This window comes from Leopardus geoffroyi, chromosome B3 (genome assembly GCF_018350155.1).
Source record: "Leopardus geoffroyi isolate Oge1 chromosome B3, O.geoffroyi_Oge1_pat1.0, whole genome shotgun sequence".
NCBI lineage: Eukaryota > Metazoa > Chordata > Mammalia > Carnivora > Felidae > Leopardus > Leopardus geoffroyi.
The window spans coordinates 26,028,934-26,053,680 of NC_059337.1; the positions used below are offsets into that span (position 1 = coordinate 26,028,934).

Sequence of the window (24,747 nt, forward strand, 5' to 3'; positions counted from 1 at the left end):
GATTTCATGTATAAGAAATTCGATTTTAAATGAAACTAGGAATCAAGAAAAGGGTATAAAATGGTAAAACTTCATTTTTTGTAGAGGCACTACAATATGCAAATTCTATCTTTAAGGTCTAAGTTTAAAATTTACTTCACTGAATGTTGGCTTATCATCCCAACCTGGCTGAATGCAGCTGTACAGATGACATGGGCCAAACCTATGCCCTCTTCCTTTTGGACTGGATTATGAACTCAAACAATATTAAAACGATGCTATGCTGTTGGGATGAGCACTGGGTACTGTATGGAAACAAATTTGATAATAAATTTCATATTTAAAAAATGATAACATGCTATTAAAATAACACAGAAGAGTAAAAAATGGTTCATGAATTAAATTTGAATAGAATGTTTTTAAAACCTGAATATAGAAAATTTGGAGCCCAACAGCAACTAAGACATTTTCATACTATTTTTCTTATGTGATAATGTAAAGGTTATATTTTGAATACAAAAAAAAAAAAAAAAAAGCATCTTAACAGTTCACTGTTCACTACAGTTTTCACTCTTAAATTAGTAATTCTACATTCAGACCAAAAAAGCAAATACCACTGTTTGAGACTGAAAATTAATGGGCATGGATACAAATGTTAAAATCCCAGCTCTTCATGTACAAAATGTCTGAAGTTCATAGCACAAAAAATAGCCTGAGAAAATAATTCTCGGTTTCACACTGGCCATGCTTAGAACACAAGGTTGCAAGCTGCCAGATGACCACCACTCAGATAACCAATTAAACCACATGTGGTACCAAATGACAAGTAGTGGTATGTGTAAGGCAAATAGAAGGATCCCTTATGTTTCTAACTGCTCACAGACTCTAAGAAACACAGAAGCCAGAGCTGGCAGGCAATTTAGAGAATCCTATTAACAGTCTTTAAAAAGATCAAATTGAAGACTATCCAGTCTGAATGACTTGCTAAAGTTCCAACAAACCCTTCCGTGGGATCTAAGTGTTCTGACAAGCAACTCTTTCCACTGCAGAGAGCAATCTTGCAAGTTAGACCCCCTATGGTCTCTAAAGGCAACACAGCCTAGAGTATTGAGGAAATCACCTAGATAATTAAAATTCCAAACCATTTACAATAATAAAGTAAAATCTGAAGCTTTGAGAGTAGCTTTTCAGTTGTAAAATTAAGATAAAATTTTGAAGAAATATAGCATTATGCTAAATAAAGCATAGCATGGGAGAAAAATATATATATTATATTTATATTTCTTATAAATATTTATATTTTTCTTATATTTATATTTTATATTCACAAATATTTTTATAAATCTATTTCTATATATTATATATTTTTATATGTTTTCCCATATATATATATAAACATATATATATATATATGAGAAAGAGATACTATATTTCAAAAATAAGAATCCTCCCTTTTTAAAACCAGCTTTCTATACTTCTAAAAGCTAAAAACAAACAAGCAAATAAACAAAACCCCATTTACTATTGTAATCAATTAACATTCTGAGTCTCTTTATACTTTCTGGATCTACTTCGATTTACCTGCTCATTACCACCAGTCTTTTACAAACCCTAAGCCCACCACAGATCCCCAGTGGGGCCTCCACAGTGGTGGAGGCAACATTAAGCAATATTGCCCCCTTATGACATTACTGTGGCTTAAAGAAAAATCCAGAAAATGCATCTGCCCTCTAGGCTATTTTCACTGACTGTTCATAAACATGTATAAACTCTTCTTCGAACTATAGATAATTAGTCATAAAGGAAAAGTTTAGAAGTGACTTAATCTAGGGGATGTTAAATACATTTATCACAAGAAACTTTCATCCAAAGAGAATCTTATTTTACATATAAATATGAATAACATATAGATCTCCATCTAAAAACCACCAGCCAAACCCAACAACCTCAAGGAACCATATTTTGCTTTTAATATTAATTTGTTGTTGTTGACCCAAGAGACTTTTGCATCTCCTCTAACATATATATCTCTGCCTCTATATTGTGTACTTATACTCTTATAATACAAGAAAACAAGGAAGGTAAAGACACACAGACTTCCCTCAATATGACAGACTGTTATTGTAGAACAAAATCTTTGTGGTTTTTATCAGTCAATTATAACGGATGCTTAATCTTCATTTCTAGAAAATATCACCCATCCCTATATGTACTGGTAGATTCTTGATCAAAACTGTGCATTCCATGCTGTGGACACAGTCACCAGAAAAACCTTTATTAATCTAGTAATCTTCTCAGTTATCATTCACAAGAACTGGCCATATTGACAACCACTATGATTCACTGGATTAGCCCCACATTTTCTAAACTGTGTTCTACAAAAAACCTCTTGAAGAAGTGTTTATTGGGTCCCCCATTCCTCCACAAATAAAAGATGCCCAATGAAACATAATCCTTAAAATATTGTATTTTTCACTCCTCTCATGAAGATTTGCAAAATCATTAGCATATTATGGGCCTGACAATTCCTGCAGCAAAAAAACCTATTTTACATATTTACATACTTTCCAATGTGATTTGAGCAGAAATATTTTGAGTACAGGGCCTACATTTACATTCTACAGAACAGTGTTCTCCTAAGGAACTATTATTTTAGCCCACACCACATAAAATGACATTCTCAGAGGAAATTTTGGTGCCCAGGGCCAAAACAAAGGAAAGATTCAGAAATAAAAACTCATTCAACAGCACAATTAAATATGCCTTCATACTAATGAATTATCTGCAGAATGTTTAATAGCATAAAAAGGAATATAACACAATCAATCCTGGTTCTCATACAGTCAGTTATTCCCATTCTTTTTTTTTTTCTATTATGTTTACTCACCAATGGTGAGAAATTATGCTTAGAGAAGAACACTTAGCTATGTCCACCCTTGCAATAACTCTAGCACCACACAAAGATTCTTAGTCTATAGTTTTGGAATAACTGGTCTAGATCACAGGAATGGCACTGTTTTCCACAACTCAGATGTCTTATTTTGGTTTGTTTTGTTTTTGCTGTTTTTCTTTTTTTTTTTTTCCTCTGTGACAAGTTCACAGCAATCCTCACACATGGTTCATTTTATGTGCACAATACCCAAATAAAGGAATCTGCAATAAAATAAATCAAAGGTAAAGCTTTACCACAGGGTCATTTGCTACACAAATTCATTTAATAAAGCATATTCTACAGAACAGGCCCTGAACTCTGTAACCATTGTAGTCTACTTTCCACCTGATATTTGGACTTAACTCTTGGATGGATTTTTAGAGTCAGCATGATTGGAAAACTCAGTAGTATTACATTAAATTACCCAAATTGTTGCTTCTTTTAAGGCAAATTTTGGTTTGCTTAGACTCACACATGCACACATACACTGAACATGTAGCAGAGGGTGACATAAAATTTGTTTCTTGTACTCATTAAAGTTACCAACTGGTAAGTCTTATTCAAAAAGTTAAAGTTAAAAAGAACAGGGATGTTATGCTGAACTAAGTAACAAATACTTTATATGGAAACATATACATATCATATATACATATATATCAAACACAACCAGGATTATATAGCTTTAAACCATAGACTTTCTTGTCCTTTAAAGTCAATCCAAAATAAAAACAAATGTATTTCATATCACAAATCATAGCATGTGGATTTAGCAAATATTTAACATAAAAGGAATTATTTAGTTGTAAAACGAGGATAACTGGGATAAAACACAATAATGTTGTAATCAATAGAATCTACATCCTCCTTCAGATTGACTGCAGAAGCACAAATTAGGGCATTTAAAAAGCTGTGACATTCTCACATCTTAATTTTGTTCCCACTAACCTGAAATGTCAGATCCATGCACTGTAAAAGTTTTGTTAATTGTCTTACTGTTTCTTTGTGATGCTTAAGTTTGACTGAAAAATGAAAAGAGAAACGGGTGCCTAGGTGGCTCAGTGGGCTGTGTCCGACTTTGACTTAGGTCATGATTTCACAGTTTATGAGTTTGGGCCCCGCCTCAGGCTCTGTGCTGACAGCTCAGAGCCTGGATGACTCTGTCCCTCTCTCTCCCCCTCCCCCCCCTAACATAAAATAAACACGAAAAAGAAAAATGAAAAGAGGGATATATGAGTTAATGCTTACAAATGATTTCTACTACTTGATGTGGTCTCCTGATAACAAGGAATAAAGGAATTCCACATCCCCAGCCAGAGAGATCAGAAGCTTGACTTTCCACTGAACTGATAACACAGAAAATTGCCAAAAGGTGAGACCTATCTCAGTCTTTGTGTTCCAAATTTTGCAGCTAAAGAATCTTCTTAATGGCTGGCATAAATGGTCCAGAAGTAAACTGTGCTGGAAAGCTAGGAAACAATAAAAACCACTGCAGCCTCACTGTACTACTGACTGGCCATCAGGAAAGCAATGCAAAACCCAATGAATGCTTACATAAAAACAATCAAAACTTCTGTGGCATGTAAAAAAACTGAATCGACATTTGACAAGTAGACATGAAACTTTGAGTGCAAAAAAGGCAACAATGATTGGTGTTTAGATTATCTACACCAACCCTTACAATACTTTATTCTCCTTTCTACTCTGAATTCAGCATAAAAGCTCTCCAGTAAAAAGGGTAACAGCTATAAAATACCAGCTCACAGTATTATATTCTGTACAATTATACAAATTCTGATCAAATTAAGTCCCCTAAGGTAAAATCTCTATACATCACATTTAGCCAGTAAAAGCTTCTTCTTGGCCATAAGCCCAAATTTTGAGTTACAAAAATATTTCATTGGAAGGCTACATATCTATTTATTTATGCACTTATATATTTATTCATTCATTCTTCATTCATATACTGTCTTTCAACAAATGTCTAATAGGTGCCTCTCAAGTGTCAGGCCATGCAAGGACTGTCCATAGACACAGTTCTGCTTCATGGAACTTATAGTCTGAAAGGCTTTAAGCAAATAAATACACCTTAATCATATGTAACACTGTAATAAGTGTTACAAGCAAATAAGATTTCTTGCAAAAGTAGAATGGGAAGATCAAATTTAGACAATGAAAGTCACAGAAGAAGGTAAAATCAAATGTGCTCCGAACAGAGGATATTTTGCTGCTCCGTAGCATAAGGTTGAAAAACCAAAGACACAGGACCAAGTGCCAGTTTTGCCATGTAGTAAGTTAGTGCTATTCCTAGGTTGTTTCTCTTCTGAAAAGTGGAGATGAGGTTAACACCCATATTACCTGCTTTACCAAGTTCATCACCAGGTCTGAAGATCAAATATAACAGAATACTTGAAGTATTTCATAAACTGCAAAATGTGTAAAACTGTTAGTTATTTCCCTAAGTTGCATCTCAACATGTATTATAAAATTATTTAAAGGATTCCATATGGTGATAGGCTTCTTATGCAATGACAGTATGCATGATACAATACAAAACCCATATGAGAAAGAAAGATTCTACTACCAACAGAAGAAAACAAGAGTCATAATAGCAAAGTCAAAAGTTGAATCCATATTGCTTTAGTTGCAAAAATCAGAAAAATCTTTATATGTAAATAAGCATATTCGCACCACCAATTCAAGCCAAATACTCCTAAGTGCAACACACCATACAAACCCTGAACCAGGGCACATGCTCAAATAAGAGGTGGTTCACAACAGGACAATGTGTGTAAGATCCATCTTTTAAGAGATGTAGCAACATAAGCTTTACAACCTCCCTGAAGAAAAACACAGAAAGCATTCTCTTTGCATTCTCAATACCAAGCCTTCCAATATTAAACACAAACCTCTCTTTGTAAAAAGCATATTATGTAAGGTATTATTTTCATCCATCTCTGAAGTTCATTATATGCTTTCTTATCAGTGCCCCAGCATTGATGTATGATCATAGCTTATGCATGAAACATACTGCCAGTGAAAAGTAATGTCCTCAATAAACAGCCTTACCTCCAAAATGCAGCAACCTGGAACCAAATGCCAACACACTCTGTGGACCTCACCCCTAGAGTGCCTTGCATGTAAGCAGTTTTCCAATCCCAACTGGGTCAGAGAAATACTTTTCCTTTCTGCTGAGTCATCCCCCAGTTTACTTTGTAATAAGAGCATTAGCACATTTCCAACCTTTAAAATGCTAATAACAGTTAATATGCAATTAATATGGCCAAGGACTGGAAAAATCAGTTAATGATAGTTTTCTACCATGTGTTTGTGTAGCTGTGATTGTCGTTACCATGATTTTCTCTGTAGACCTTAGCCCTCTGTGACATAACACTTTGCAATCAATTCTGTAGGGCATCTGGAAAGCCTTCTACTATTTTACTGAGTGTTAAGTGACTTGCCTAAGGCTAGATGTTCTCACAAACCTGAAAATAGAACCCAAAACTCCAATCCTATTAGGCTCTTTTCAGCACACTACCTGGACTCCTGGGATTCAGTTCTTCCACCTGAGATTCTAGCACAGTAGTGGACACTGAACTCAGATTCACCATTCACTATTGGCAAAGAAACCTCTAGACTCTGAAAGGTGGGAGGGGGGATTGAGTAACATAAATTGGACAAAAAAGCCTAAAAGCTGAATTCTCCAGACCTCAGACCCCATTTTCTCTGAAAAGGGGAAAGACAAAGTGATAGTGCAAACGTTTCTGTGCATGTGTACATGCATGGTTTTGTACTTGAATGAGACCTATGCATTTTACAGTGAGGCAGCTCCAAAGCAGCTTTTTGAGATGTGGATGTGTCAAAACTACATCATGTACAACACTTATTTTACACCTAGACATTTTTTAAAAAGTGGATTTTGTAATAAGAAAATGCAACAAACAAGAAAGGAATACAATAGAACTAGAATAATGGATGAATATACATCTCATTAAAACTAAGGATACACATTATATGTTACTTAAAAGGAACTCATTATATATATATATATATATATATATATATATATATATATATATAGAATTTACATGCATGATAGCAGAAAAAATTAATCCTGTAGTTACATTCTCATTAGGATTAAGTAATTTTTAATGGACTAATTAAATATAAAGTAATAACAAATACAAGATAAATCCTAAAAATTACTATTAATACTACTAGATTTTGAATCTAGTGTTACATCCTCAATACTTTAAAGTTAATTAATTAAAAATTAAGTAGGTGTAGTTTCTCCTCTAAATTACTATATCAAATAATGGCTTATTCTATTAAAAAAAAGAACTCATGACTACTTTAAAATACTGTTTCCATTTTTTAATTTATTTTTAAGAGTTATAGAATTACTTCATTCTCTGAGTAAAAATACTGTTTTGAAAATAAAATTTTTTAGTTGTTTTATATATTTAATATTTCTTTATGTTTCCTATACTTTAATTTATTCATATTTCATTATTGGTACTCCATTTATTCATCTCTCCATCTACCTATTCAACACATGTTTATTATACACTGGGATCAATGCTTAAGCATCAGAATTATAACAAATATATATAAAAGTTTTCAGTCAACAGTGTTCTTTCACATATACAATGTCACTTAAAGAAATATGTAGACTAAGTCTAAATAATTTCTTAACCATACATAATCTTAAAAATATATAAGAAATTTTAAAACAAAGGCTAAGAGAAGCAAATGAAGTTATAGAAGACAAAATGGTCTTCGTTTGACTGCTGTTGAGTCAGCTAATTTCTTAAAAAGTGCATGAAAAGAAGAATTGGAAGATTGGGGAAAATGTAAATGTAGAATATATTTTCCATGAAACAAGTTATAGCAAAATAATGTTAAATAGTAAAATACTCAAATTCATTCTTAGAATGGCTCTACAAAATACCAAAAAGCATGATACATGCACACATGTATATACACAAATATGTCTATTTATTTGTTTATTTGAGGACAGAGGTGTTCTTTGGAGGCAGGATCTATAGGCACTCTCAGTAGATAAAGATTGTGCTTCACAACTGTTTAAAAAGTAACAATATTACTATTATGCAGTGTATAGTATTATTCTTTCCAATCACTCCCAAAAGCTCATGAACAAGTACATATCTGTCCCACATTGAGATACACATGCTTTGTATATTCTTATTTGAAACATTAGTAAATTTATTAAAATTTATTTCACTAAATATATGTTTTCAAAAATATATCTATGAAAAGAAAAAGAAAAAAAATCAAGGAATAAAACTTCCATGATTTATCCTTAATTTTCCTGTAAATTTTGCTTCTGCTGAGACATCCTCACTCTTCTTTTTAAGTTTATATTTTAGCCAAAAGATTCATCTAAAACCACATCTCAAATCATGTCAATCACCTGTTTAAAACATTTATGGAGTTATTTGACAGTCAGCATTTGAAATCGGCATGGCAGAGCAGAAGGTAAGTGAACAGGGGTTTGTATTACTTTTCCAATTTTATCTTTTGAATCTCCACTTCACAATCTCCTATCCTGCTCATCTATCCATCCATATCTTTGCCATTTTTCTTCCCTAATCTAGAACACCCTCCTCCATCTATGCCTGTTGCAATTCTACTCCCCCTACTTATCCAAGAAACTTTCCATGTCAGAAATAATCTATCTCCCTCTTCCCCAATATCTCCCTCCTTCTCTCTTCTTCCTTCCCTCTCTCTCTTCCATATGTTCCTTTCTTTTGTTCCTCTAATGAGACTGACCACATCCTACGTTTTGTTACAAAGATTTGACATATCTCCTGTAATAGCTACAAAACCTTTAAAACAAGACCATTTCTTATTTAGTTTCATTACCTCACAAAACTTACTTTTGTGTGGCTAGTAAGGGGATTAAAGAGGCTCATAATTGGGATTTATATTTTTAAATAACATGATGGAAGGATGATTCTAATCTTATGCATTTCTCTGTTCTTTCCTTATAGAATGTGAGCTCCAAAATGATACTTAACCATTGTTATATTTGAAGTTTCTTTAATAATAGATCAAACATCATAACTATAACCATGAGCAAACATGTTAAGGGAAATCATATTTTTCCAGCATAGAATTTTACTCAATCCACTTGTTGAGGCTATTTCAAATGCGAAGCAGTCCCATCTGTCCAATAGCCTACAGTAAACTTATGTTTAGAGAGCCACAAAAATTACCATCATGAGAATGCAAAAAAAAAAAAAATACATACAAGTATACTATGGCTATGTTATGCAAAATTATTGACTTTGGGATATAAACTAAAGATTATTCAGTATAATGGCTTGTATCTTCAATTTGTCTTTCTATTATTAGGTCCAGAGAAAATTGGGACACTTCAATTTATGGTGCATGATTATTGATGGAAGTTTTTACAGGTGCCAAATATCAGCATGATGACAACTGGATAACTAAGTTTAAAAATTAACTCAAAGAAAATGGGCAGTGGTCTGCAAGAACATTCTCCTTATTCACCTGGTTGTTTTAATATTGTATAGAGTTCTTAAAGGGCCACATCAATCTATCTCCTCTGTCATTTGACATCCAATATAATGATTTTGATATAATAATCCACTAATTATTCAATTATCTTGTTTAAAGAATTTTCTCTAGAGGATGTGAAATTCTTAATTAAGAAAATCGCAGATTATGTCAACTTGTTCCTTTAAGATCATAAAGCATACCTTATGAACAGGAATATTTTTATAAAATTATTTAAAAAGTAAAACATATGTAATGTTAATTTTTAATATTATGTATGTAAAGTCATATTATTTCTGTGTTTCTTGCTAACACTTTCATTATTATAATTCCTTGTACAAAAAAATGTCCTTAGTAGTATACATTGAAAGAAAAGTGCGTTACTTTAAAATCACATATTATAACTTAAAAACTTTAGGTTAAGAGTGAAAATTTGATGAAATTAATTTTGTGTGGTCAAAGATTTCTTCCTAAAAAATCCACAGTAAAAAAATATTTTTAAACATATCTTGCTAAACAGTCTATGTGTTTATTTGTAAATGTTTGTATTTCTATAATTTATTATGATATTTCCTAAAATACTGTCCACAAAATAGTGCTTCAAAAAAAAATGTGAGGCACTAGTTTTAAATGCAGACACCCCAAGATTCCACTCCACGGTTGGATCAGAATCTTTTGGAGTGAGGAACCTGGGAGTATGCATTTAAAACAAGTTTTCTCAGGTACACCAGACTTGAGAAACCTACTGGGTCTATCTGAAACCATGCCTCATTATATTGTTAATGTTATGTTAGAGTCAGCAAATGGTTTTTCCCCAAAAAATATTCTTTCCAAATGCTCATTCTTACAATTTCTAAAGTGCCACTCAACCGAAAATCAAATGTTTCCAAATCCCAGAATATTTCATCTCAATTAAAAATGAAAGGGGTTCTTTTGCTCCTTATTCCCAGTTGTCCTAGTGTCCTGAGCAAAAAAGCCCATGACACCCACTTCGCACCTCAGGACACGGACCTCCGCTTTCCACAGGTTACAATACTAAATCCCGTTCACATTAACATAGCTTTAAGTGACACTGGGCTCACTAGCCTTCGACTCTCCTGGCACAGCGGCCCCTTCCGAAAGCCCGCCAGCTGCCCAGGCTCTCCAGTTCTCAGAGACTCCTGGCTCTGTCAGCACCTCCGACAGCGACTGGCGGAGCGGGATTCCGGGTTTCACTGTCCACGAGCCTGCCCTTACAAAAGCCACTGAGACCAAGGAAACTGACCCGAGATACCCTTGAGTACACAAATCATTGCCCCTCGTTCTCTCCAGCTGCCAGCATCTCTTTCCAAAAAAAACAACAAAGGAAACCTTAAGTACCTCTTACCTAGAATATGAGCCACCCCCACAACTCGCCTCTCTTCCCTGGTTCCCCAGCGCCTGTTGCTAAGGAGGCAAGATGGCACTAGGGAAGCCTCAGGCCCAGGTGACAGACCGCTGGAGGAGCTGGGAGCACGAGGGCTGCGGTGAAAGCCAAGCGCTAGGCCGGCCTAGGACCCCTTCCTTCCGCAGGAAGGGTGCGCCCTCCGCACGGAACCGACGCCAACTACGCCCCCCGCGCACACCGGGAGGGTGGAGGGAGCCGCACCAGCGAGAGGCTGGCTCCCGGAGAGCCGCTCCCTCTGCGGGCCAGGGAAGATCGGCCCCGGCAGAGAAGGCCTCTGGCCCAGTACTGTGGGCCCAGGCAGTGGGGCAGGGGCTCGGGGACAGCCCTGGGGAGGGAGGGCACTCACCATGTTGACTTCGGAAACCATGTCTATGCTGGCGATATCGATGTTCATCCCCACGCAGACCGGGGGACCTGCGGGAAGAGCACCGCACAGAGATCAGCCAAGCTCGGGCACGGGGTGCGGGTGGCACTGAGGAAAGCGGTGCCCACCCGAGGAGAGGTAGCAGGTGAAATGCCTCCCACCGCCCCCCCCCCCGACTCCGCCGCAGCTCGGCTTCAGCGCCCCCCACCTCCCTCCACCACCCAGGCCGCCAGCGCGGTGGGTCGCGCATCCCGCAGCGGCCGCGCACACCCCACTTACCCCCGAAGTCGGGTCTCAGGCGAATGTCGTAGCCTTTCAACAGCTTGTCCACCGTCTCCTTCACAAAGGACATGTTCCCGGGATCGTTCACGCTGGGGGAGGGGGCAAGGGGCACAGAGAGCAGGGTCAGGCGGTGGCTCACCCGCCAGCGCCCGAAGCGTACACCCGCGCGCCCTGCCCGCTGCCCGGCCCGCTTCCCATCCACCCACCCGCGACCCTACCTCTGGGCGCAGCACACCACAGCCACCAGCACTGGGGCCGAGAAAATGCCGAAAAGCCTTCCTCCCGCAAAGCCCCACATCCCTCCGCCGCGCCCCGGCACGGGGGAGGGGGCGCCCCGCCGCCGTCGCGACCCGCAGCCGGGGCTGCTCCTGCTGCTGCCGCCGCCGCCGCCGCCGCGCTGGCCCTAAGCGGAGGAGGGCGGAGGGGGAGGGGGAGGGAAGGAGGGGGAGGAGCGGGCGCGAGGGGAGGAGGAGCAGCAGGCTGGGGAGCGGAGGGAGGGGGAGGAGGCAAGGCGAGCCGGAGGCGGAGCCCGCTGCGCCGAGCACCCTAGCCTCCCCCGCGCTAGCCGCGGCTGGTGGCCCCGGCCCTTGGCGCTCCCTCCCGCCTCCGCGGCTGCGGAGCGGGACCTGGAGCCCGGCCGGGGACAGCAAGTAGTAGCCGCGGCTGTGCGGCACTGAACAGGGCCGGGCTCGGCCGCGAAGCCAGCTCCGCCGCTCTTGCTGCGACCAGGCGAAGGACCGACGGCGACACAGGCAGCGGCGGTGAGGGAAACGCCATCCGCTTCCCCCCGCCCCTTTCCTGGTCCGACCCCCTCAACGACCCCCGCCCAGCTGCGACGCAGGCCAAGAATCAGTGGGTGCTGTACAGTGCCTGTGCCCGCAGGTCTGCGCGCTACAGCGTCTGGAAGGAGGCTGCGGGTCGGGGGAAAGCCCCCACCTCACCTGCGGGGCTCAGAGCCTCGAATCCCCAGAGTCCAGAAGAGCCAGATGGGCAGCAGGAGAGCCGGGAGCCTGTAGCACATGGCGTTGCTCCTCCGACCGAATCTGAGTGGGATCGGCTCTCCCCCACAGCCACCCAGCATTCAAACAGCGACGCGGGGATCCCCGCCCCTGCCCCCACCCACGGGCTTTCCCTCCTGACCCATCATCCAGCCCCTTGCATGGCGGCCGGATTAATTATTTATGCACCATAAAACCATTTTTTAAAAATCTGTACGTTAAACTATTCCTCTCACTTCACCCCTGAACATTTCATATGAGCAATGGGCCCTCCCTGCTCATATAAATACATTTATGATGAATGGTAAAGAGAGGCCTGATCATGTACACCTTATTAGCAGTAAGGTAATAAGTAAATTGGAGTCCAAATCAGACCTGGAGACCCTGGACTGTTGTTCCAGGGTTGGGAAAATAACTTGCCTTTTCTGGCGCAGCCTGGAGCTGTCCGTGGTTCTTAATATAAAACCTTGTGCCTAAGGGGTGTCTGTTCACCCATGACCATGGGTTGCATATTTTTCTTTAGTGAATAATCTTCAATAAAGTTTCTCTGTGCCTCAGACTTCCAATATTGAAGAAGATGGCTACACAATTCTACTTGTGGTTAAAGAACAAAACCTACAAATCAAGTTCACTTTTGTGCTTCATAGGCTTTCTTGAGCCATTCCAGGACTTAATGAATGGCTAATAATAGATACCTGCTTTTCTGTATTGACTTATTTTTTTTCTGTAAAGCTTAAAGTTTTCTTTTCTACTGTCAAGACTTTATGTAGGTAAATATCTAAATCTAGACCTTAATTATCAACTTGGCATGTTTCTGTGCATTAATTTTAAATATCATTGCCTTTTAAAAAATCAGCAATTTTATTTTTGGAGCAAAAAATGTGACTGAAGTACCTGAAAGGTTGATATTAAGATAGGTTAAGAGATAAATATAGCTCCCTAATTGTTTTATGGAAAAGTCTGTTCACAACTACTTTGTGTTCTGTGTCCTGTTAATGTGCAATGGAATTATAAGAAAAATGAGGTCTATGTTATCATACCTTCCACTCTACATTATGTTTTAGTCTATGTCTCCTATTTGCATATACCTTCTAGAGAAAGGCCCTGCTGGGGATCACAGCTATAGAAAGTAAACAATGAGAATAAGGTGTTTGAGTACAGCCAATAACATAATAAATATTATCCCCCTTTCTACTACTTTTATGTTCCCAAACTTGCAAAACCACATTACAGATGCAATTGTTTTTTAACTGTGTACCACTTCAGATATTGGCTTTAAGCAGTCTCTGAGGTTCTCGCCCTTATTTTTCACCACAGTTGCTACTTTAGCACACAGATCCATAAAAGCTCTGATCAGCTTTACCAGAGAACAAACTTACATCCATCACCTCGTATCCACATTCCTTGTCTTTTACCTCCCACTTTCAAGTTTCTCACTTGACAATGAGGTCCAAGATGCTACAGGACCTTCTCAGTACTCACATATGTGCAATCTGAAGTTGCAGGAGAATTAGCGATTCATGGGGTGGAATTTGACAAATGGGAAGTGGGAAACAGGTAGATAAATAATTTTCTCTTTATTGCACCTAAGAAATATCCTGAGATGCAGCAGTAGCTCCTATGTTTTCTCTCTTCTTCCATGCCTTCACTCCTGTTTTCATCAGTATTACACACTCTTGTAAACTGTAGCATTTACATTTTGCCTCAATATGTTTTCTGGGGAACCCAGGCTAAGTCATCACCAATTGGCAAATTACTAAAAATATCACCTAAAATGATATGAAGACAAAATCAAAGAGAAAAATTGTGGTGAGTGCATGCCGGTATAATCAATGCTCATGGGTTATAAGACTCATAATAGTTGCTGCCCAGCTTGCACTTACATAAACAACAGAGGCTGGACATGCAGCCACTGGACCCACCCTCCTGCATCAGCTCCCTCTCACATAGCCATTTTGGAGGGTTGGATGAGCACTGAACCCCAAGCACCTCCATCCTTTGACTCTTCTTGCCAGGATTCCTGAAACCAAGAATAGTTATGTATCTTTACTAGGTGGTGGTAATGTATTAGCCAAACCATCAGGAAATTATTGATTCACTTTTCACTTTATTTGCTACTGAAAGAGAGAAAGGAGATGGGGTTGCACAATGCATAAATTTTCATGTCAGAAGAAAAAGGAGAGGAATGCCGTTTTTTTCATAGTAAAGTGGTTATAAATAGACTGGAATAATATTTAGGGGGTCCATAAGGTAGGAAGAAGGAAGAGAAGAGCATCACATGATCACTTTATCTGCTCCATATTTGTGCGTTTTGGCTGAGCCATATGCCTTTCACCAAACTGTCTTTTGTTCAGACATAGTTGCATCTTATAGAGAATCAACCTGGTTGTTTAAATAGTATAAAATCTTCTGATAGTATATTTTAAAGCTCTGTGAAAAATAACTCAATTAATTGGAGGTAGAGCATATGAAATAAAGTGTTAAATGTATAGTTAGATGAGTTTTGACAAATGTATTTCAAATGTCATTCTCATCACCCCCAAAATTCCCTCTCAGTCCTTAAACCTACATGTCATTCATAGGGCTTATAGACAAGCACTGACCTAAGTTCCATCATTACAGATTTTTTTTTTCCCTAGCGTTCCATATAAGTGGAGTTATGCAGTATATGTTATTTTATGTCTGGATTATTTCTTTTACTACACTGTTTCTGGTATCTATACATGCTGTTGCAGACCCATAGTTTATTTCCCTATTTTTTAAAGTTTATTTATTTATTTATTTATTTATTTATTTATTTATTTATTTATAGAGAGAGGACGGGAGGGGGGCAAAGAGAGAGGGAAGGAGAATTGAAGGGCTCAATCGTACAAAATATGAGATCATGAGCCTAAATCAAGAGGTGGATGCTCAAATGACTGAGCCCCCTAGGCACCCCTATAGTTTGTTTCTCTTGACTCCTGAGTGTGTTCCATTGTATAGCTATTCCACAACTTATTTATCCATTCATCTGTTATTGAGACTTTCCAATTTGGGCTATTACAGATAAAAAGTCATATACAGGTCTTTGTATCGGTATATGGCTTAATTTCTCTAGTGTAAATACCTAGGAGTGTAATATCTGAATTGTAAATAAGCTAATGTTTAGCTTTATAAGGAACTACCAAATATTTTCCAATGTAATTGAAGATTTTATATTTCAGCAGCAATGCATGAGAATTGAAGTTGTTCCACATCCTTTCCATCTGTTCTTTTTTTTAAAATTTTTAATGTGTTTATTTATTTTTGAGACAGAGAGAGACAGAGCATGAGCAGGGCAGGGGCAGAGAAAGAGGGAGACACAGAATCTGAAGCAGGCTCCAGCCTCTGAGCTGTCAGCACAGAGCACAACGCAGGGCTTGAACTCACAGGCTGTGAGATTATGATCTGAGCTGAAGTCGGACGCTCAACCGACTGAGCCACCCAGGCTCCCCATTTCCATCTATTCTAGCAGGTATATAGTGTATGTAATTGTGATCTTAATTTGCATTTGCCTGATGACAAGTACACAAACAAGTATATTTAATTTCATAGTGACAACTCATGTCTTCTTTTTGAGTATGTAAGATTTTACCCACTTTTAAATTACATTCCTTGTCTTTTTTTATTGAGATGTAAGAGTTCTTTATATATTCTGGATACAAGTCCTTTGTCAGATATATTTAATGTGAATATTTTCTCCCAGTCCCTGGCCTTGCTGTTTCACATCTTTGATACTATTTTTCAACGAAAAGAAGAATATAATTTAGTTAATAAATAAATAAATAAATTATTAATAATTAATTATTAATATATATAATTAATATATAATATATATAATATTATAATTATAATAATATAATATAATGTATATTATATTATATATATAGTCAATTGACAATAATATTGACAATAATATAATATAATATAATATAATATATATAATATAATATATAATATATTATAATATATATTATATATATAAATAATATATATAATTATTATAATATATATTATTCTATTATAATATATTATATATTATATATATTATAATAATATTATATATTATAATATTATTATAATATATATTATATTATTATTATATTATATATTATTATTATATATATTATATATAATATATATAATATATAGCTATATATATAATATATAAATATATAAATATATAAATATATAAATATATATTATATATAATAAATTATATATATTAAATATATATTATATATAATAATTATAATATATAATTAATATATATAATTATATAAATTATATATAATTAATAAATTAATTAATAAATTAGAAATTTCAATTTATGATCTTTCTCCTTTTTGGTTCATATTTTTGGTATCCTCCCCAAGGAATCTTTGCCTACTCAAAAATTATGATTTTGGGGGCACCTGGGTGGCTCAGTCGGTTAAGTATCCAACTTCGGCTCAAGTAGTGATCTTGCAGTTGGTGAGTTCAAGTCCAGCATCCAGCTCTCTGTTGTCAGCCCAGAGCTGGTAGAAGATCCTGTCTCCCTCTTTCTGCCCCTACCCTGCTCACATCCTATCTCTTTTTCAAAAATAAATATATATTTTTTTAAAGTTATGATTTTCTCTGTGCTTTCTTTAAGAAGTTATCAGTAATATTTAGATCTACGATATACTTATAACTATTTTTTATGGATGATGTGGATAAGGGTAAAGGTTCTTTCACTCCATATAGCTGTCTAGTTGTTTCATCATGATTTGTTGAAAATATTATTCTTTCCCCACTGAGTTCCCTTTGTATTTATATTGCAAATCAACTGATCTTATATGTGTGGACATATTTTTGGACTCTATTTTATTTAGCTATTTCATTGACCTATATGTGTATTCTTTCACCACTTCCATCCTGCTTTGATTAAAGTAGCTATAAATTAAATATAGAAATCAGGTATTGTAATTCATACAATTTTGCTTTTCTTCCTCAAACTGTTTTTGGCTACCTAAGATCTTTGCATTTTTATAGACATTTTTGAATGACCTTACTAATTTCCAAAGAGAAACCTCATGGGATTTTAATTTTTTTAATGTAAAATCTATGGGTGAATGTAGGGGAAAATAATATCTGGACAATATTGACTCTTCCAATCTATGAAAATTCTATATCTCTTGATTTAGACAATCTTTATTTTTTCACAAAAATATTTTGTAGTTTTCAGTGCAAAGGTCTTCATTTGATTCACTAGATTTATCTCTAAGTATTTCATATTTTATGCTATTATAAATGCTATTTGTAGTACTTTAGTTTCCTATTGTTTATTGATAACATATAGAAATATAATTGATTTTTATATATTGAAATTTCACCCTAAAACCTTGCTCAATGCCCTCATTGTTTTAATAGAATTTATTTTTTGTAGATTCTTTAAGATTATATAAAAATTATGTCATCCTTGAATACAGACATATATATTCTTCCTCTCCTATTTTACAATGTAAAATGGAAATGGTGAGTGGATGTCTTTGCTTTATTCCAGTATTAAGGGAAAATATTTGTTTACCATTAAGTATGACATTAGCATGTCCCTCTTATATTTTTTCTGTTCTCTCTACCTTTTCTTCTTTTCTTTTCTTTTTTCTTTCTTTTTTTTTTTTTTTCACCTTTGTGAAAACTTAAGTCTGAAGAGTAGGGCAGGACAAAGTATGCATCTGTCATAGAGTACAATGCTTTTAAGGCTCTGGCCTAGTGTGTCAGAGACCAGGAGGAGGTTATGAAGTTTCAAGGCTGGAATGCGTGAGAAAGGTGTGTTTTTAGGTTAAAGGCTTAGTTTGGAAGTCACAGCCAAAGCAAAGTAAGGACAGTATCACTGGGGTGGGATACCCTACTGGGTGTCACGGCCCATGGAAGATAAGAAGGCAAAGATGTGGACAAGGCAGCCCATGTTTGAAATCAGAGCCAAAGCAAGGTAAAGCCACATCTCAATGGAGGTTGATCTACTGTGGTAGTTGGGGTCTCAGAGGGTGAAGATAATGTCCAGGAATGGGGTGTGAGGCTCTTAGCCCAAGCAGAATGAGGAATGCATCCATAAAAAGTGAGCTAACCTAGAATAAAGAGTTAGAGCCCAAGAAGTGTTAGGACAGCATTCCCAAGATGGGCATGTGCAAGGTGAGAAAATGATGGGCATCTATGTGCTGTGGAGACCTGTCGTGGAAACTCAGAACTTGGGAAAAATGAGGAGGACTGCTATGCACTGGGATGGCCCAAAATGGGATTCAGAAAATGAACAGGGAAAGAAGAATGTATGCCAGAAATTTGGGTAGGGGCAGCAATGGGAGATTGGTTACATAGTGGGACATTGATCAAATGAGTAACTATATTTAGGGTAATGGAAGCTAGGTTTCTCTTTGTTGGAAATGAGAGTTACAAATACCAAGAAGAGGGAAAAAATCCCTGTGTTGTGAGACTGCAACTGAAAGCATTAGTGTGAACTAAGAATTTTCAAAATATATAGACAAATACAAATATATATGTGTATATATTTACTGTATACATACATATATTATTTAGTTCTATCCATCAATAAGGCCTGGGAACAGTGACAGTTCAATAGCAATCAGCATCCCCTGCACATAGATTTTGGCTTCTACATATAATTTTACACTGAAAAAAAATCCATGGTTCTTTGGAAAATGGGTAGTTCCTGAGATGGGCAGGGAAAATATGAGGAGATACTGGAAATATCTACTCCTAGAAAATAAGGAAGTGTTCAGGGAATGACAGAGAGTTGTCAGAGACACAGAATTTAGCTTCAACGTGTTTATGCTGCCCAATTATGGGAAAATTTCAGCATAACAATAAATAATGGCAATAATGAACTACAACCCACAGGAGAAAATAGGAAAATTTGAATTCATGCACATTAAGTGTTTGATCACAATGGTATATTTACATAGTTTTTAAGTATGTCCCCAACAAAATACTAATTTTAAGAGAACACTTAACAGTACAGCTTGCAGATAGTACCTTAATCAAGTGATTAATATGAATAAATTAAAGAATGGAATGAATCAAAATAATTTTCTCCACAATACAATACATTAAGAATAATATTGTATCAGTTCTGTAACATTTTCAATAAAGATGTGTAAACTGAATATAATCAAGAGGAAACATCAGACAATTCTAAATTGATACACTCCAATTACAACTTCAGTTACAATGGCCCTGTATTCTTCAGAAGTGCCAAAGTGACCAAATTCCAGAGAAGACTGAGAAACTGTCCTCAAACTGAAGAAAGCTAGAGTCAAGGAAGCTTATAGCATGTATAATTCTGAGCTTTATCATTTTCCTATAAAAAGATATTAATGGATCAATTGGTAGATCTTGAATGGAGTCTAAAGATTGCATGGTAGTAATTTAATATTTATTTCCTCATTTTGATTATTGCATTGTAATAACATAGGAAATTCTCCTTGTATGTATGAAAAGCTCTCAGATATTTGAGGATGGTAGTCATCAGCTTGGCTTCTTATGCATAAATGGTTCAGGGAAAAGTTTGTTGTGAACTACTTCAAACTTTTCTCTAAGGTTTTTGTTTCTTTTAATTTTTTTAAATGTTTGTTTTTGAAAGAAAGAGAGAGAGAAAGAGAGTGCACTAGTGGAGGAGGGGAAGAGAGAGAGAGAGAGAGAGAGAGAGAGAGACAGAAACTGAAGCAGGCTCCATGTTCTTAGCTGTCAGCATGGAGCCCACAAGGGGCTCCAACCCATAAACTATGAGATCATGACCTGAGCTGAAGTCAGACACTTAATAGACTGAACCACCCAGGTGCCCCAGTTGTTTGTTTGTTTTTTTTTTTTTCAAGCTAAAGAAAAAAGTTTTCTGTAGGTATCCTTTATCAGATTAAGAAAATTGCCTTCCATTTCTGGTTTGTAGAAAGTTGCATCAAGAAGGAGTGGAATTTGTCAGATTCTTTTGTCATTGCTGTTGTATCTATGGAGATTTTCATATGAATTTTCTCCTCTATCCTTTTAATGTGGTAAATGGCATTGATTTTCAAATGTTAACCAATCTTTCCATTCCCAGGGTAAATATCACTTGGCAATATGGCTAACATTTTTAATATGTCAATTAATTTGACTTCCTAATATATTTGTTAAATGTTTAATATAATTTAACAGGCATAAGGCTATTTAGATTTCTACTTCTTTGGGTGACAGTTTTGCAAATTTATATAAGGTAAGAAATTTGCCCATTTCATGTTAGGTTTCCATATTTATTAGCAAAAATATTTATAATATTTTGTTATTATAATTTTATAGTCTGTAGGTACATACTTATGCCCCCTCTTTCTTTCTTGATATTGTTAATTTTCTGTGTCTGTTTGTTTGTTTTGATAAACCTAGTTTAAAGTATATTGCTTTCATTAATGTTTTCAAAACATGCGCTTTGGGTTTGAATTTCTTCATGTGTAACACTTTTCTGCTTAAGTCTAGCACCATTTTATTTGCTTTCTGTTTCGTATGTTCTTTGACATTTCCCACTTTTCCTGCCTTCTTAAAAATCAATTGATTATTTTTAGCATTCAATTCTATCTTTACTGTAGACTTATTAACTATGCTTTTCTATTTTATTAAAGGTTTAGAGCATTCATCTTTATGTAGCCAGTCCATCATCAAATGTAATAATGACAATTAATATTTAATGTAAGAGCCTTAATCCCAGTAAAACTCCACCAACCCTGTGTACTATTTTCCTATATTTTTGTTTAACATATGTTATAAATACCACAAGACATTGTTATTGTTATAAATATCTTTTAAGAAATGTTTTTAAAAAGAAAATAATTATTTTCTTACATGTTTTTTGTTCCTAACATTATTTATTTCTTTGTGAAGAACTTACATGTTTTTTGTTCCTAGCATTATTTATCTCTTTGTGAAGAACAGAATTTCTATCTGATATCATTTTCATTTTATTTAAAGAGCTTACTTTAGCATTCTTCTAGTGAATGTCTGGTAGTGAAATATTGTCTTAAATTTGATTGTCAGAAAATCTGTATTTTGCCTACATTTTCATAACATTTCTTTGTTATTATAAATTTCAAAGTTTACAATGTTTTTTTAACGGTTATTTGGCTTACATATTTTTGAAGAGAAATTAATAAAATTTGTTTCTGTCTCATTGTACATCATATCCTCATATACATTCTTTGGTTACTTTTAAGATTTTTTTCTTCTTTTAGTGCTTGTCAGCAATTTTATTACGATATTTCTAGGTGTGGTTTTCATTTTGTTTATTCTGCCTTGGGATTCACCAAGTTTCTTGGATTTGTATATTTAGAGCTTTCATCCATATAATTTGGATAATTTTTGGCTAGTATTTTTAAATATATTATCTCCTCTCCCTCTAGAAATCCATTTACACATATGCTTAATACTTTGATCACTTTTTTTCAGTTTATTTTTTCCACTAAGCTTTCGTTTGGATAATTTATGTTGTTATGTCTTCAAGTTCTCTTATCTTTCCTTCTGCAGTGTCTAATCTGCCTTTAGTCACGTAGAGGGGCATAATCATTTAAGAAATGTTATTTAAGTTTTAGGAGTTCCACTTGGTCTCGTTTTTATTTATTCCATTATTGCCATCATTGTGTTCACTACTTTACTAATTAATAGTAAGCTTTTAAAAATTTCTGTGTATGCTTATTTAATCATCTTTCATGTTTGAGACTATTTTTAATGAATTGCTTTTTTCTAGTTATAGGTACCATTTCTTTGACTCTTAGTATGCTAATTTTTCTTATTGGAAATCTGCACATTTTCAATTTTATGTTGTTCTTTGCTGGATTTTGTTATTTTCTTTTAAAGAGTGTTGGACTCTGTTATAGTAGTTTAGTTAGTTGCCAATCAGTTTGATTTTTTCAAGAGTAGTGCAACAGCTTTGTTTAGAGAGGGTCTAAGTCATTAAAGTTAGTTTGTTCATACTACTAAAGTGTTATCTTCTGTAATACCTACTGAATGTCTCAGGTGTTTAATAATGACTTTCCATTCTAGCTAGTTAGATCTTGGATATCTCTATGTAATATCTGAAAATCATACAGCTTATAGGTCCTTGCTTATTTTCTGCTTACCATTGTAGATACTTACCCTATCATGTACAGTTTAGTGCTCATCAACAGATGCAAGAGGACATATAAGCCTGGAACTCTCTGTTTGCACGTAATTCTTCTTTCCTATTCTATATTTTGCAAGTATAAGTTGCTGCAATCTCTCAGAAAGCTGATCTCTGACTTCTCAACCCATCGAAACTGTCATATCCTGTTGAGTTCTGCCTCACTACACTGTGTTCCATAAAATCTCAAGACAAAAAGCTCAATTATAGGACCCCTATTTCCCTTCTGTAAGGGAATGGATCAAAGTACTATAGTGCCTGTTGTTCAATGTTTAAATATAACTGCTTCATATATGCTATTCACCATTCCTAGTTGCTAATGGTGGGAGCCGAGTCACATTTACATCATTATTTTTTTATATGAAATTTATTATCAAATTGGTTTCCATACAACACCCAATCCTCATCCCAACAAGAGACCACCTCAATGCCCATCACCCACTTTACCCTCCCTCCCAACCCCCATCAACCCTCGGTTTATTCTCAGTTTTTACAGTCTCTTATGGTTTGCCTCCCTCCCTCTCTAACTTTTTTCCCCTTACCCTCCCCCATGATCTTCTGTTAAATTTCTCAGGATCCACATAAAAGTGAAAACATATGGTATCTGTCTTTCTCTGTATGACTTATTTCAATTAGCATAACACTCTCTAGTTCCATTCACATTGCTACAAAAGGCCATATTTCATTCTTTTGCATTGCCACGTAGTATTCTATTGTATATAGAAACCACAACTTCTTATCCATTCATCAGTTGATGGACATTTAGGCTATTTCCGTAAATTGGCTATTGTTGGCTATTTATTGCTGCTATAAACATTGGGGTACAAGTGCCCCTATGCACCAGCATTCCTGTATTCCTTGGGGAAATTCTTAGCAGTGCTATTGCTGGGTCATAGGGTACATCTATTTTTAATTTTTTGAGGAACCTTCACACTGTTTTCCAGAGTGGCTGCACCAGTTTGTACTCCCACCAACAGTGCAAGAGCGTTCCCGTTTCTCCACATCTTCTCTAGCATCTATAGTCTCCAGATTTCTTCATTTTAGCCACTCTGACTGCCACGAGGTAGTATCTCAGTGTGGTTTTGATTTTTATTTCCCTGATAAGGAGTGATGTTGAGCATCTTTTCATGTGCCTGTTGGCCATCTGGATGTCTTCTTTAGAGAAGTGTCTATTCATGTCCTCTGCCCATTTCTTCACTGGATTGTTTGTTTTTCAGGTGTGGAGTTGGGTGAGTTCTTTATAGATTTTGGATACTAGCCCTTTGATATGTCATTTGCAAATATCTTTTCCCATTCCATCGGTTGCCTTTTAGTTTTGTTGTTTGTTTCCTTTGCAGTGCAGAAGTGTTTTTATCTTCATGAGGTCCCAACAGTTCGTTTTTGCTTTTAATTCCGTTGCTTTTGGAGATTTGTCCAGTAAGAAATTGCTGCGGCTGAGATCACAGAGGTTTTTCCTGCTTTTCTCCTCTAGGGTTTTGATGATTTCCTATCTCACATTCAGATCCTTCATCCATTTTGAATTTATTTTGTGAATGGTGTAAGAAAGTGGTCTAGTTTCATTCTTCTGCATGTTTCTGTCCAGTTCTCCCAGCACCATTTGTTAAAAAGACTGTCTTTTTTCCATTGGATATTCTTTCCTGCTTTGTCAAAGATTAGTTGACCATACTTTTGTGGGTACAATTCTGGAGTCTATGTGTCTGTTTTTGTGCCAACACTATGCTGTTTTGATGATTACAGCTTTGTAGTAGAGGCTAAAGTCTGGGATTGTGATGACTCCCTCTTTTCTTCTTCAATATTACTTTGGCTTTTTGGGGTCTTTTGTAGTTCCATACACATTTTAGACTTGCTTGTTCTAGCTTCTAGAAGAATGCTGGTGCAATTTTGATTGGGATTGGACTGAATGTGTAGATTGCTTTGGGTACTATTGACATGTTAACAATATTTATTCTTCCAACCCATGAGCACAGAATGTTTTTCCAATTCTTTGTATCCTCTTCAATTTCTTTCATAAGCTTTCTATAGTTTTCAGCACACAGATCTTTTACATCTTTG

General features: G+C 36.2%; 1 protein-coding gene across 3 annotated transcripts in view; it reads right to left on the minus strand.

Moving 5' to 3' along the window:
- GABRB3 (gamma-aminobutyric acid type A receptor subunit beta3) overlaps positions 1-24,747 on the minus strand; it is a 469,312-nt gene that overhangs the window by 243,530 nt on the left and 201,035 nt on the right. The window contains exons 1-3 of one of the 3 annotated variants that reach the window (XM_045448928.1): positions 12,465-12,587; positions 11,521-11,612; positions 11,224-11,291 (exon numbers count right to left, since the gene is read on the minus strand). In XM_045448928.1, the coding sequence (XP_045304884.1) occupies positions 11,224-11,291; positions 11,521-11,612; positions 12,465-12,544 (240 nt within the window). In that variant the 5' untranslated portion in view covers positions 12,545-12,587. Of the gene's footprint in view, positions 1-11,223; positions 11,292-11,520; positions 11,613-11,741; positions 11,934-12,464; positions 12,588-24,747 lie in introns of those variants that run through there. The other 2 variants (XM_045448929.1, XM_045448927.1) reach the window with 2 other exon arrangements.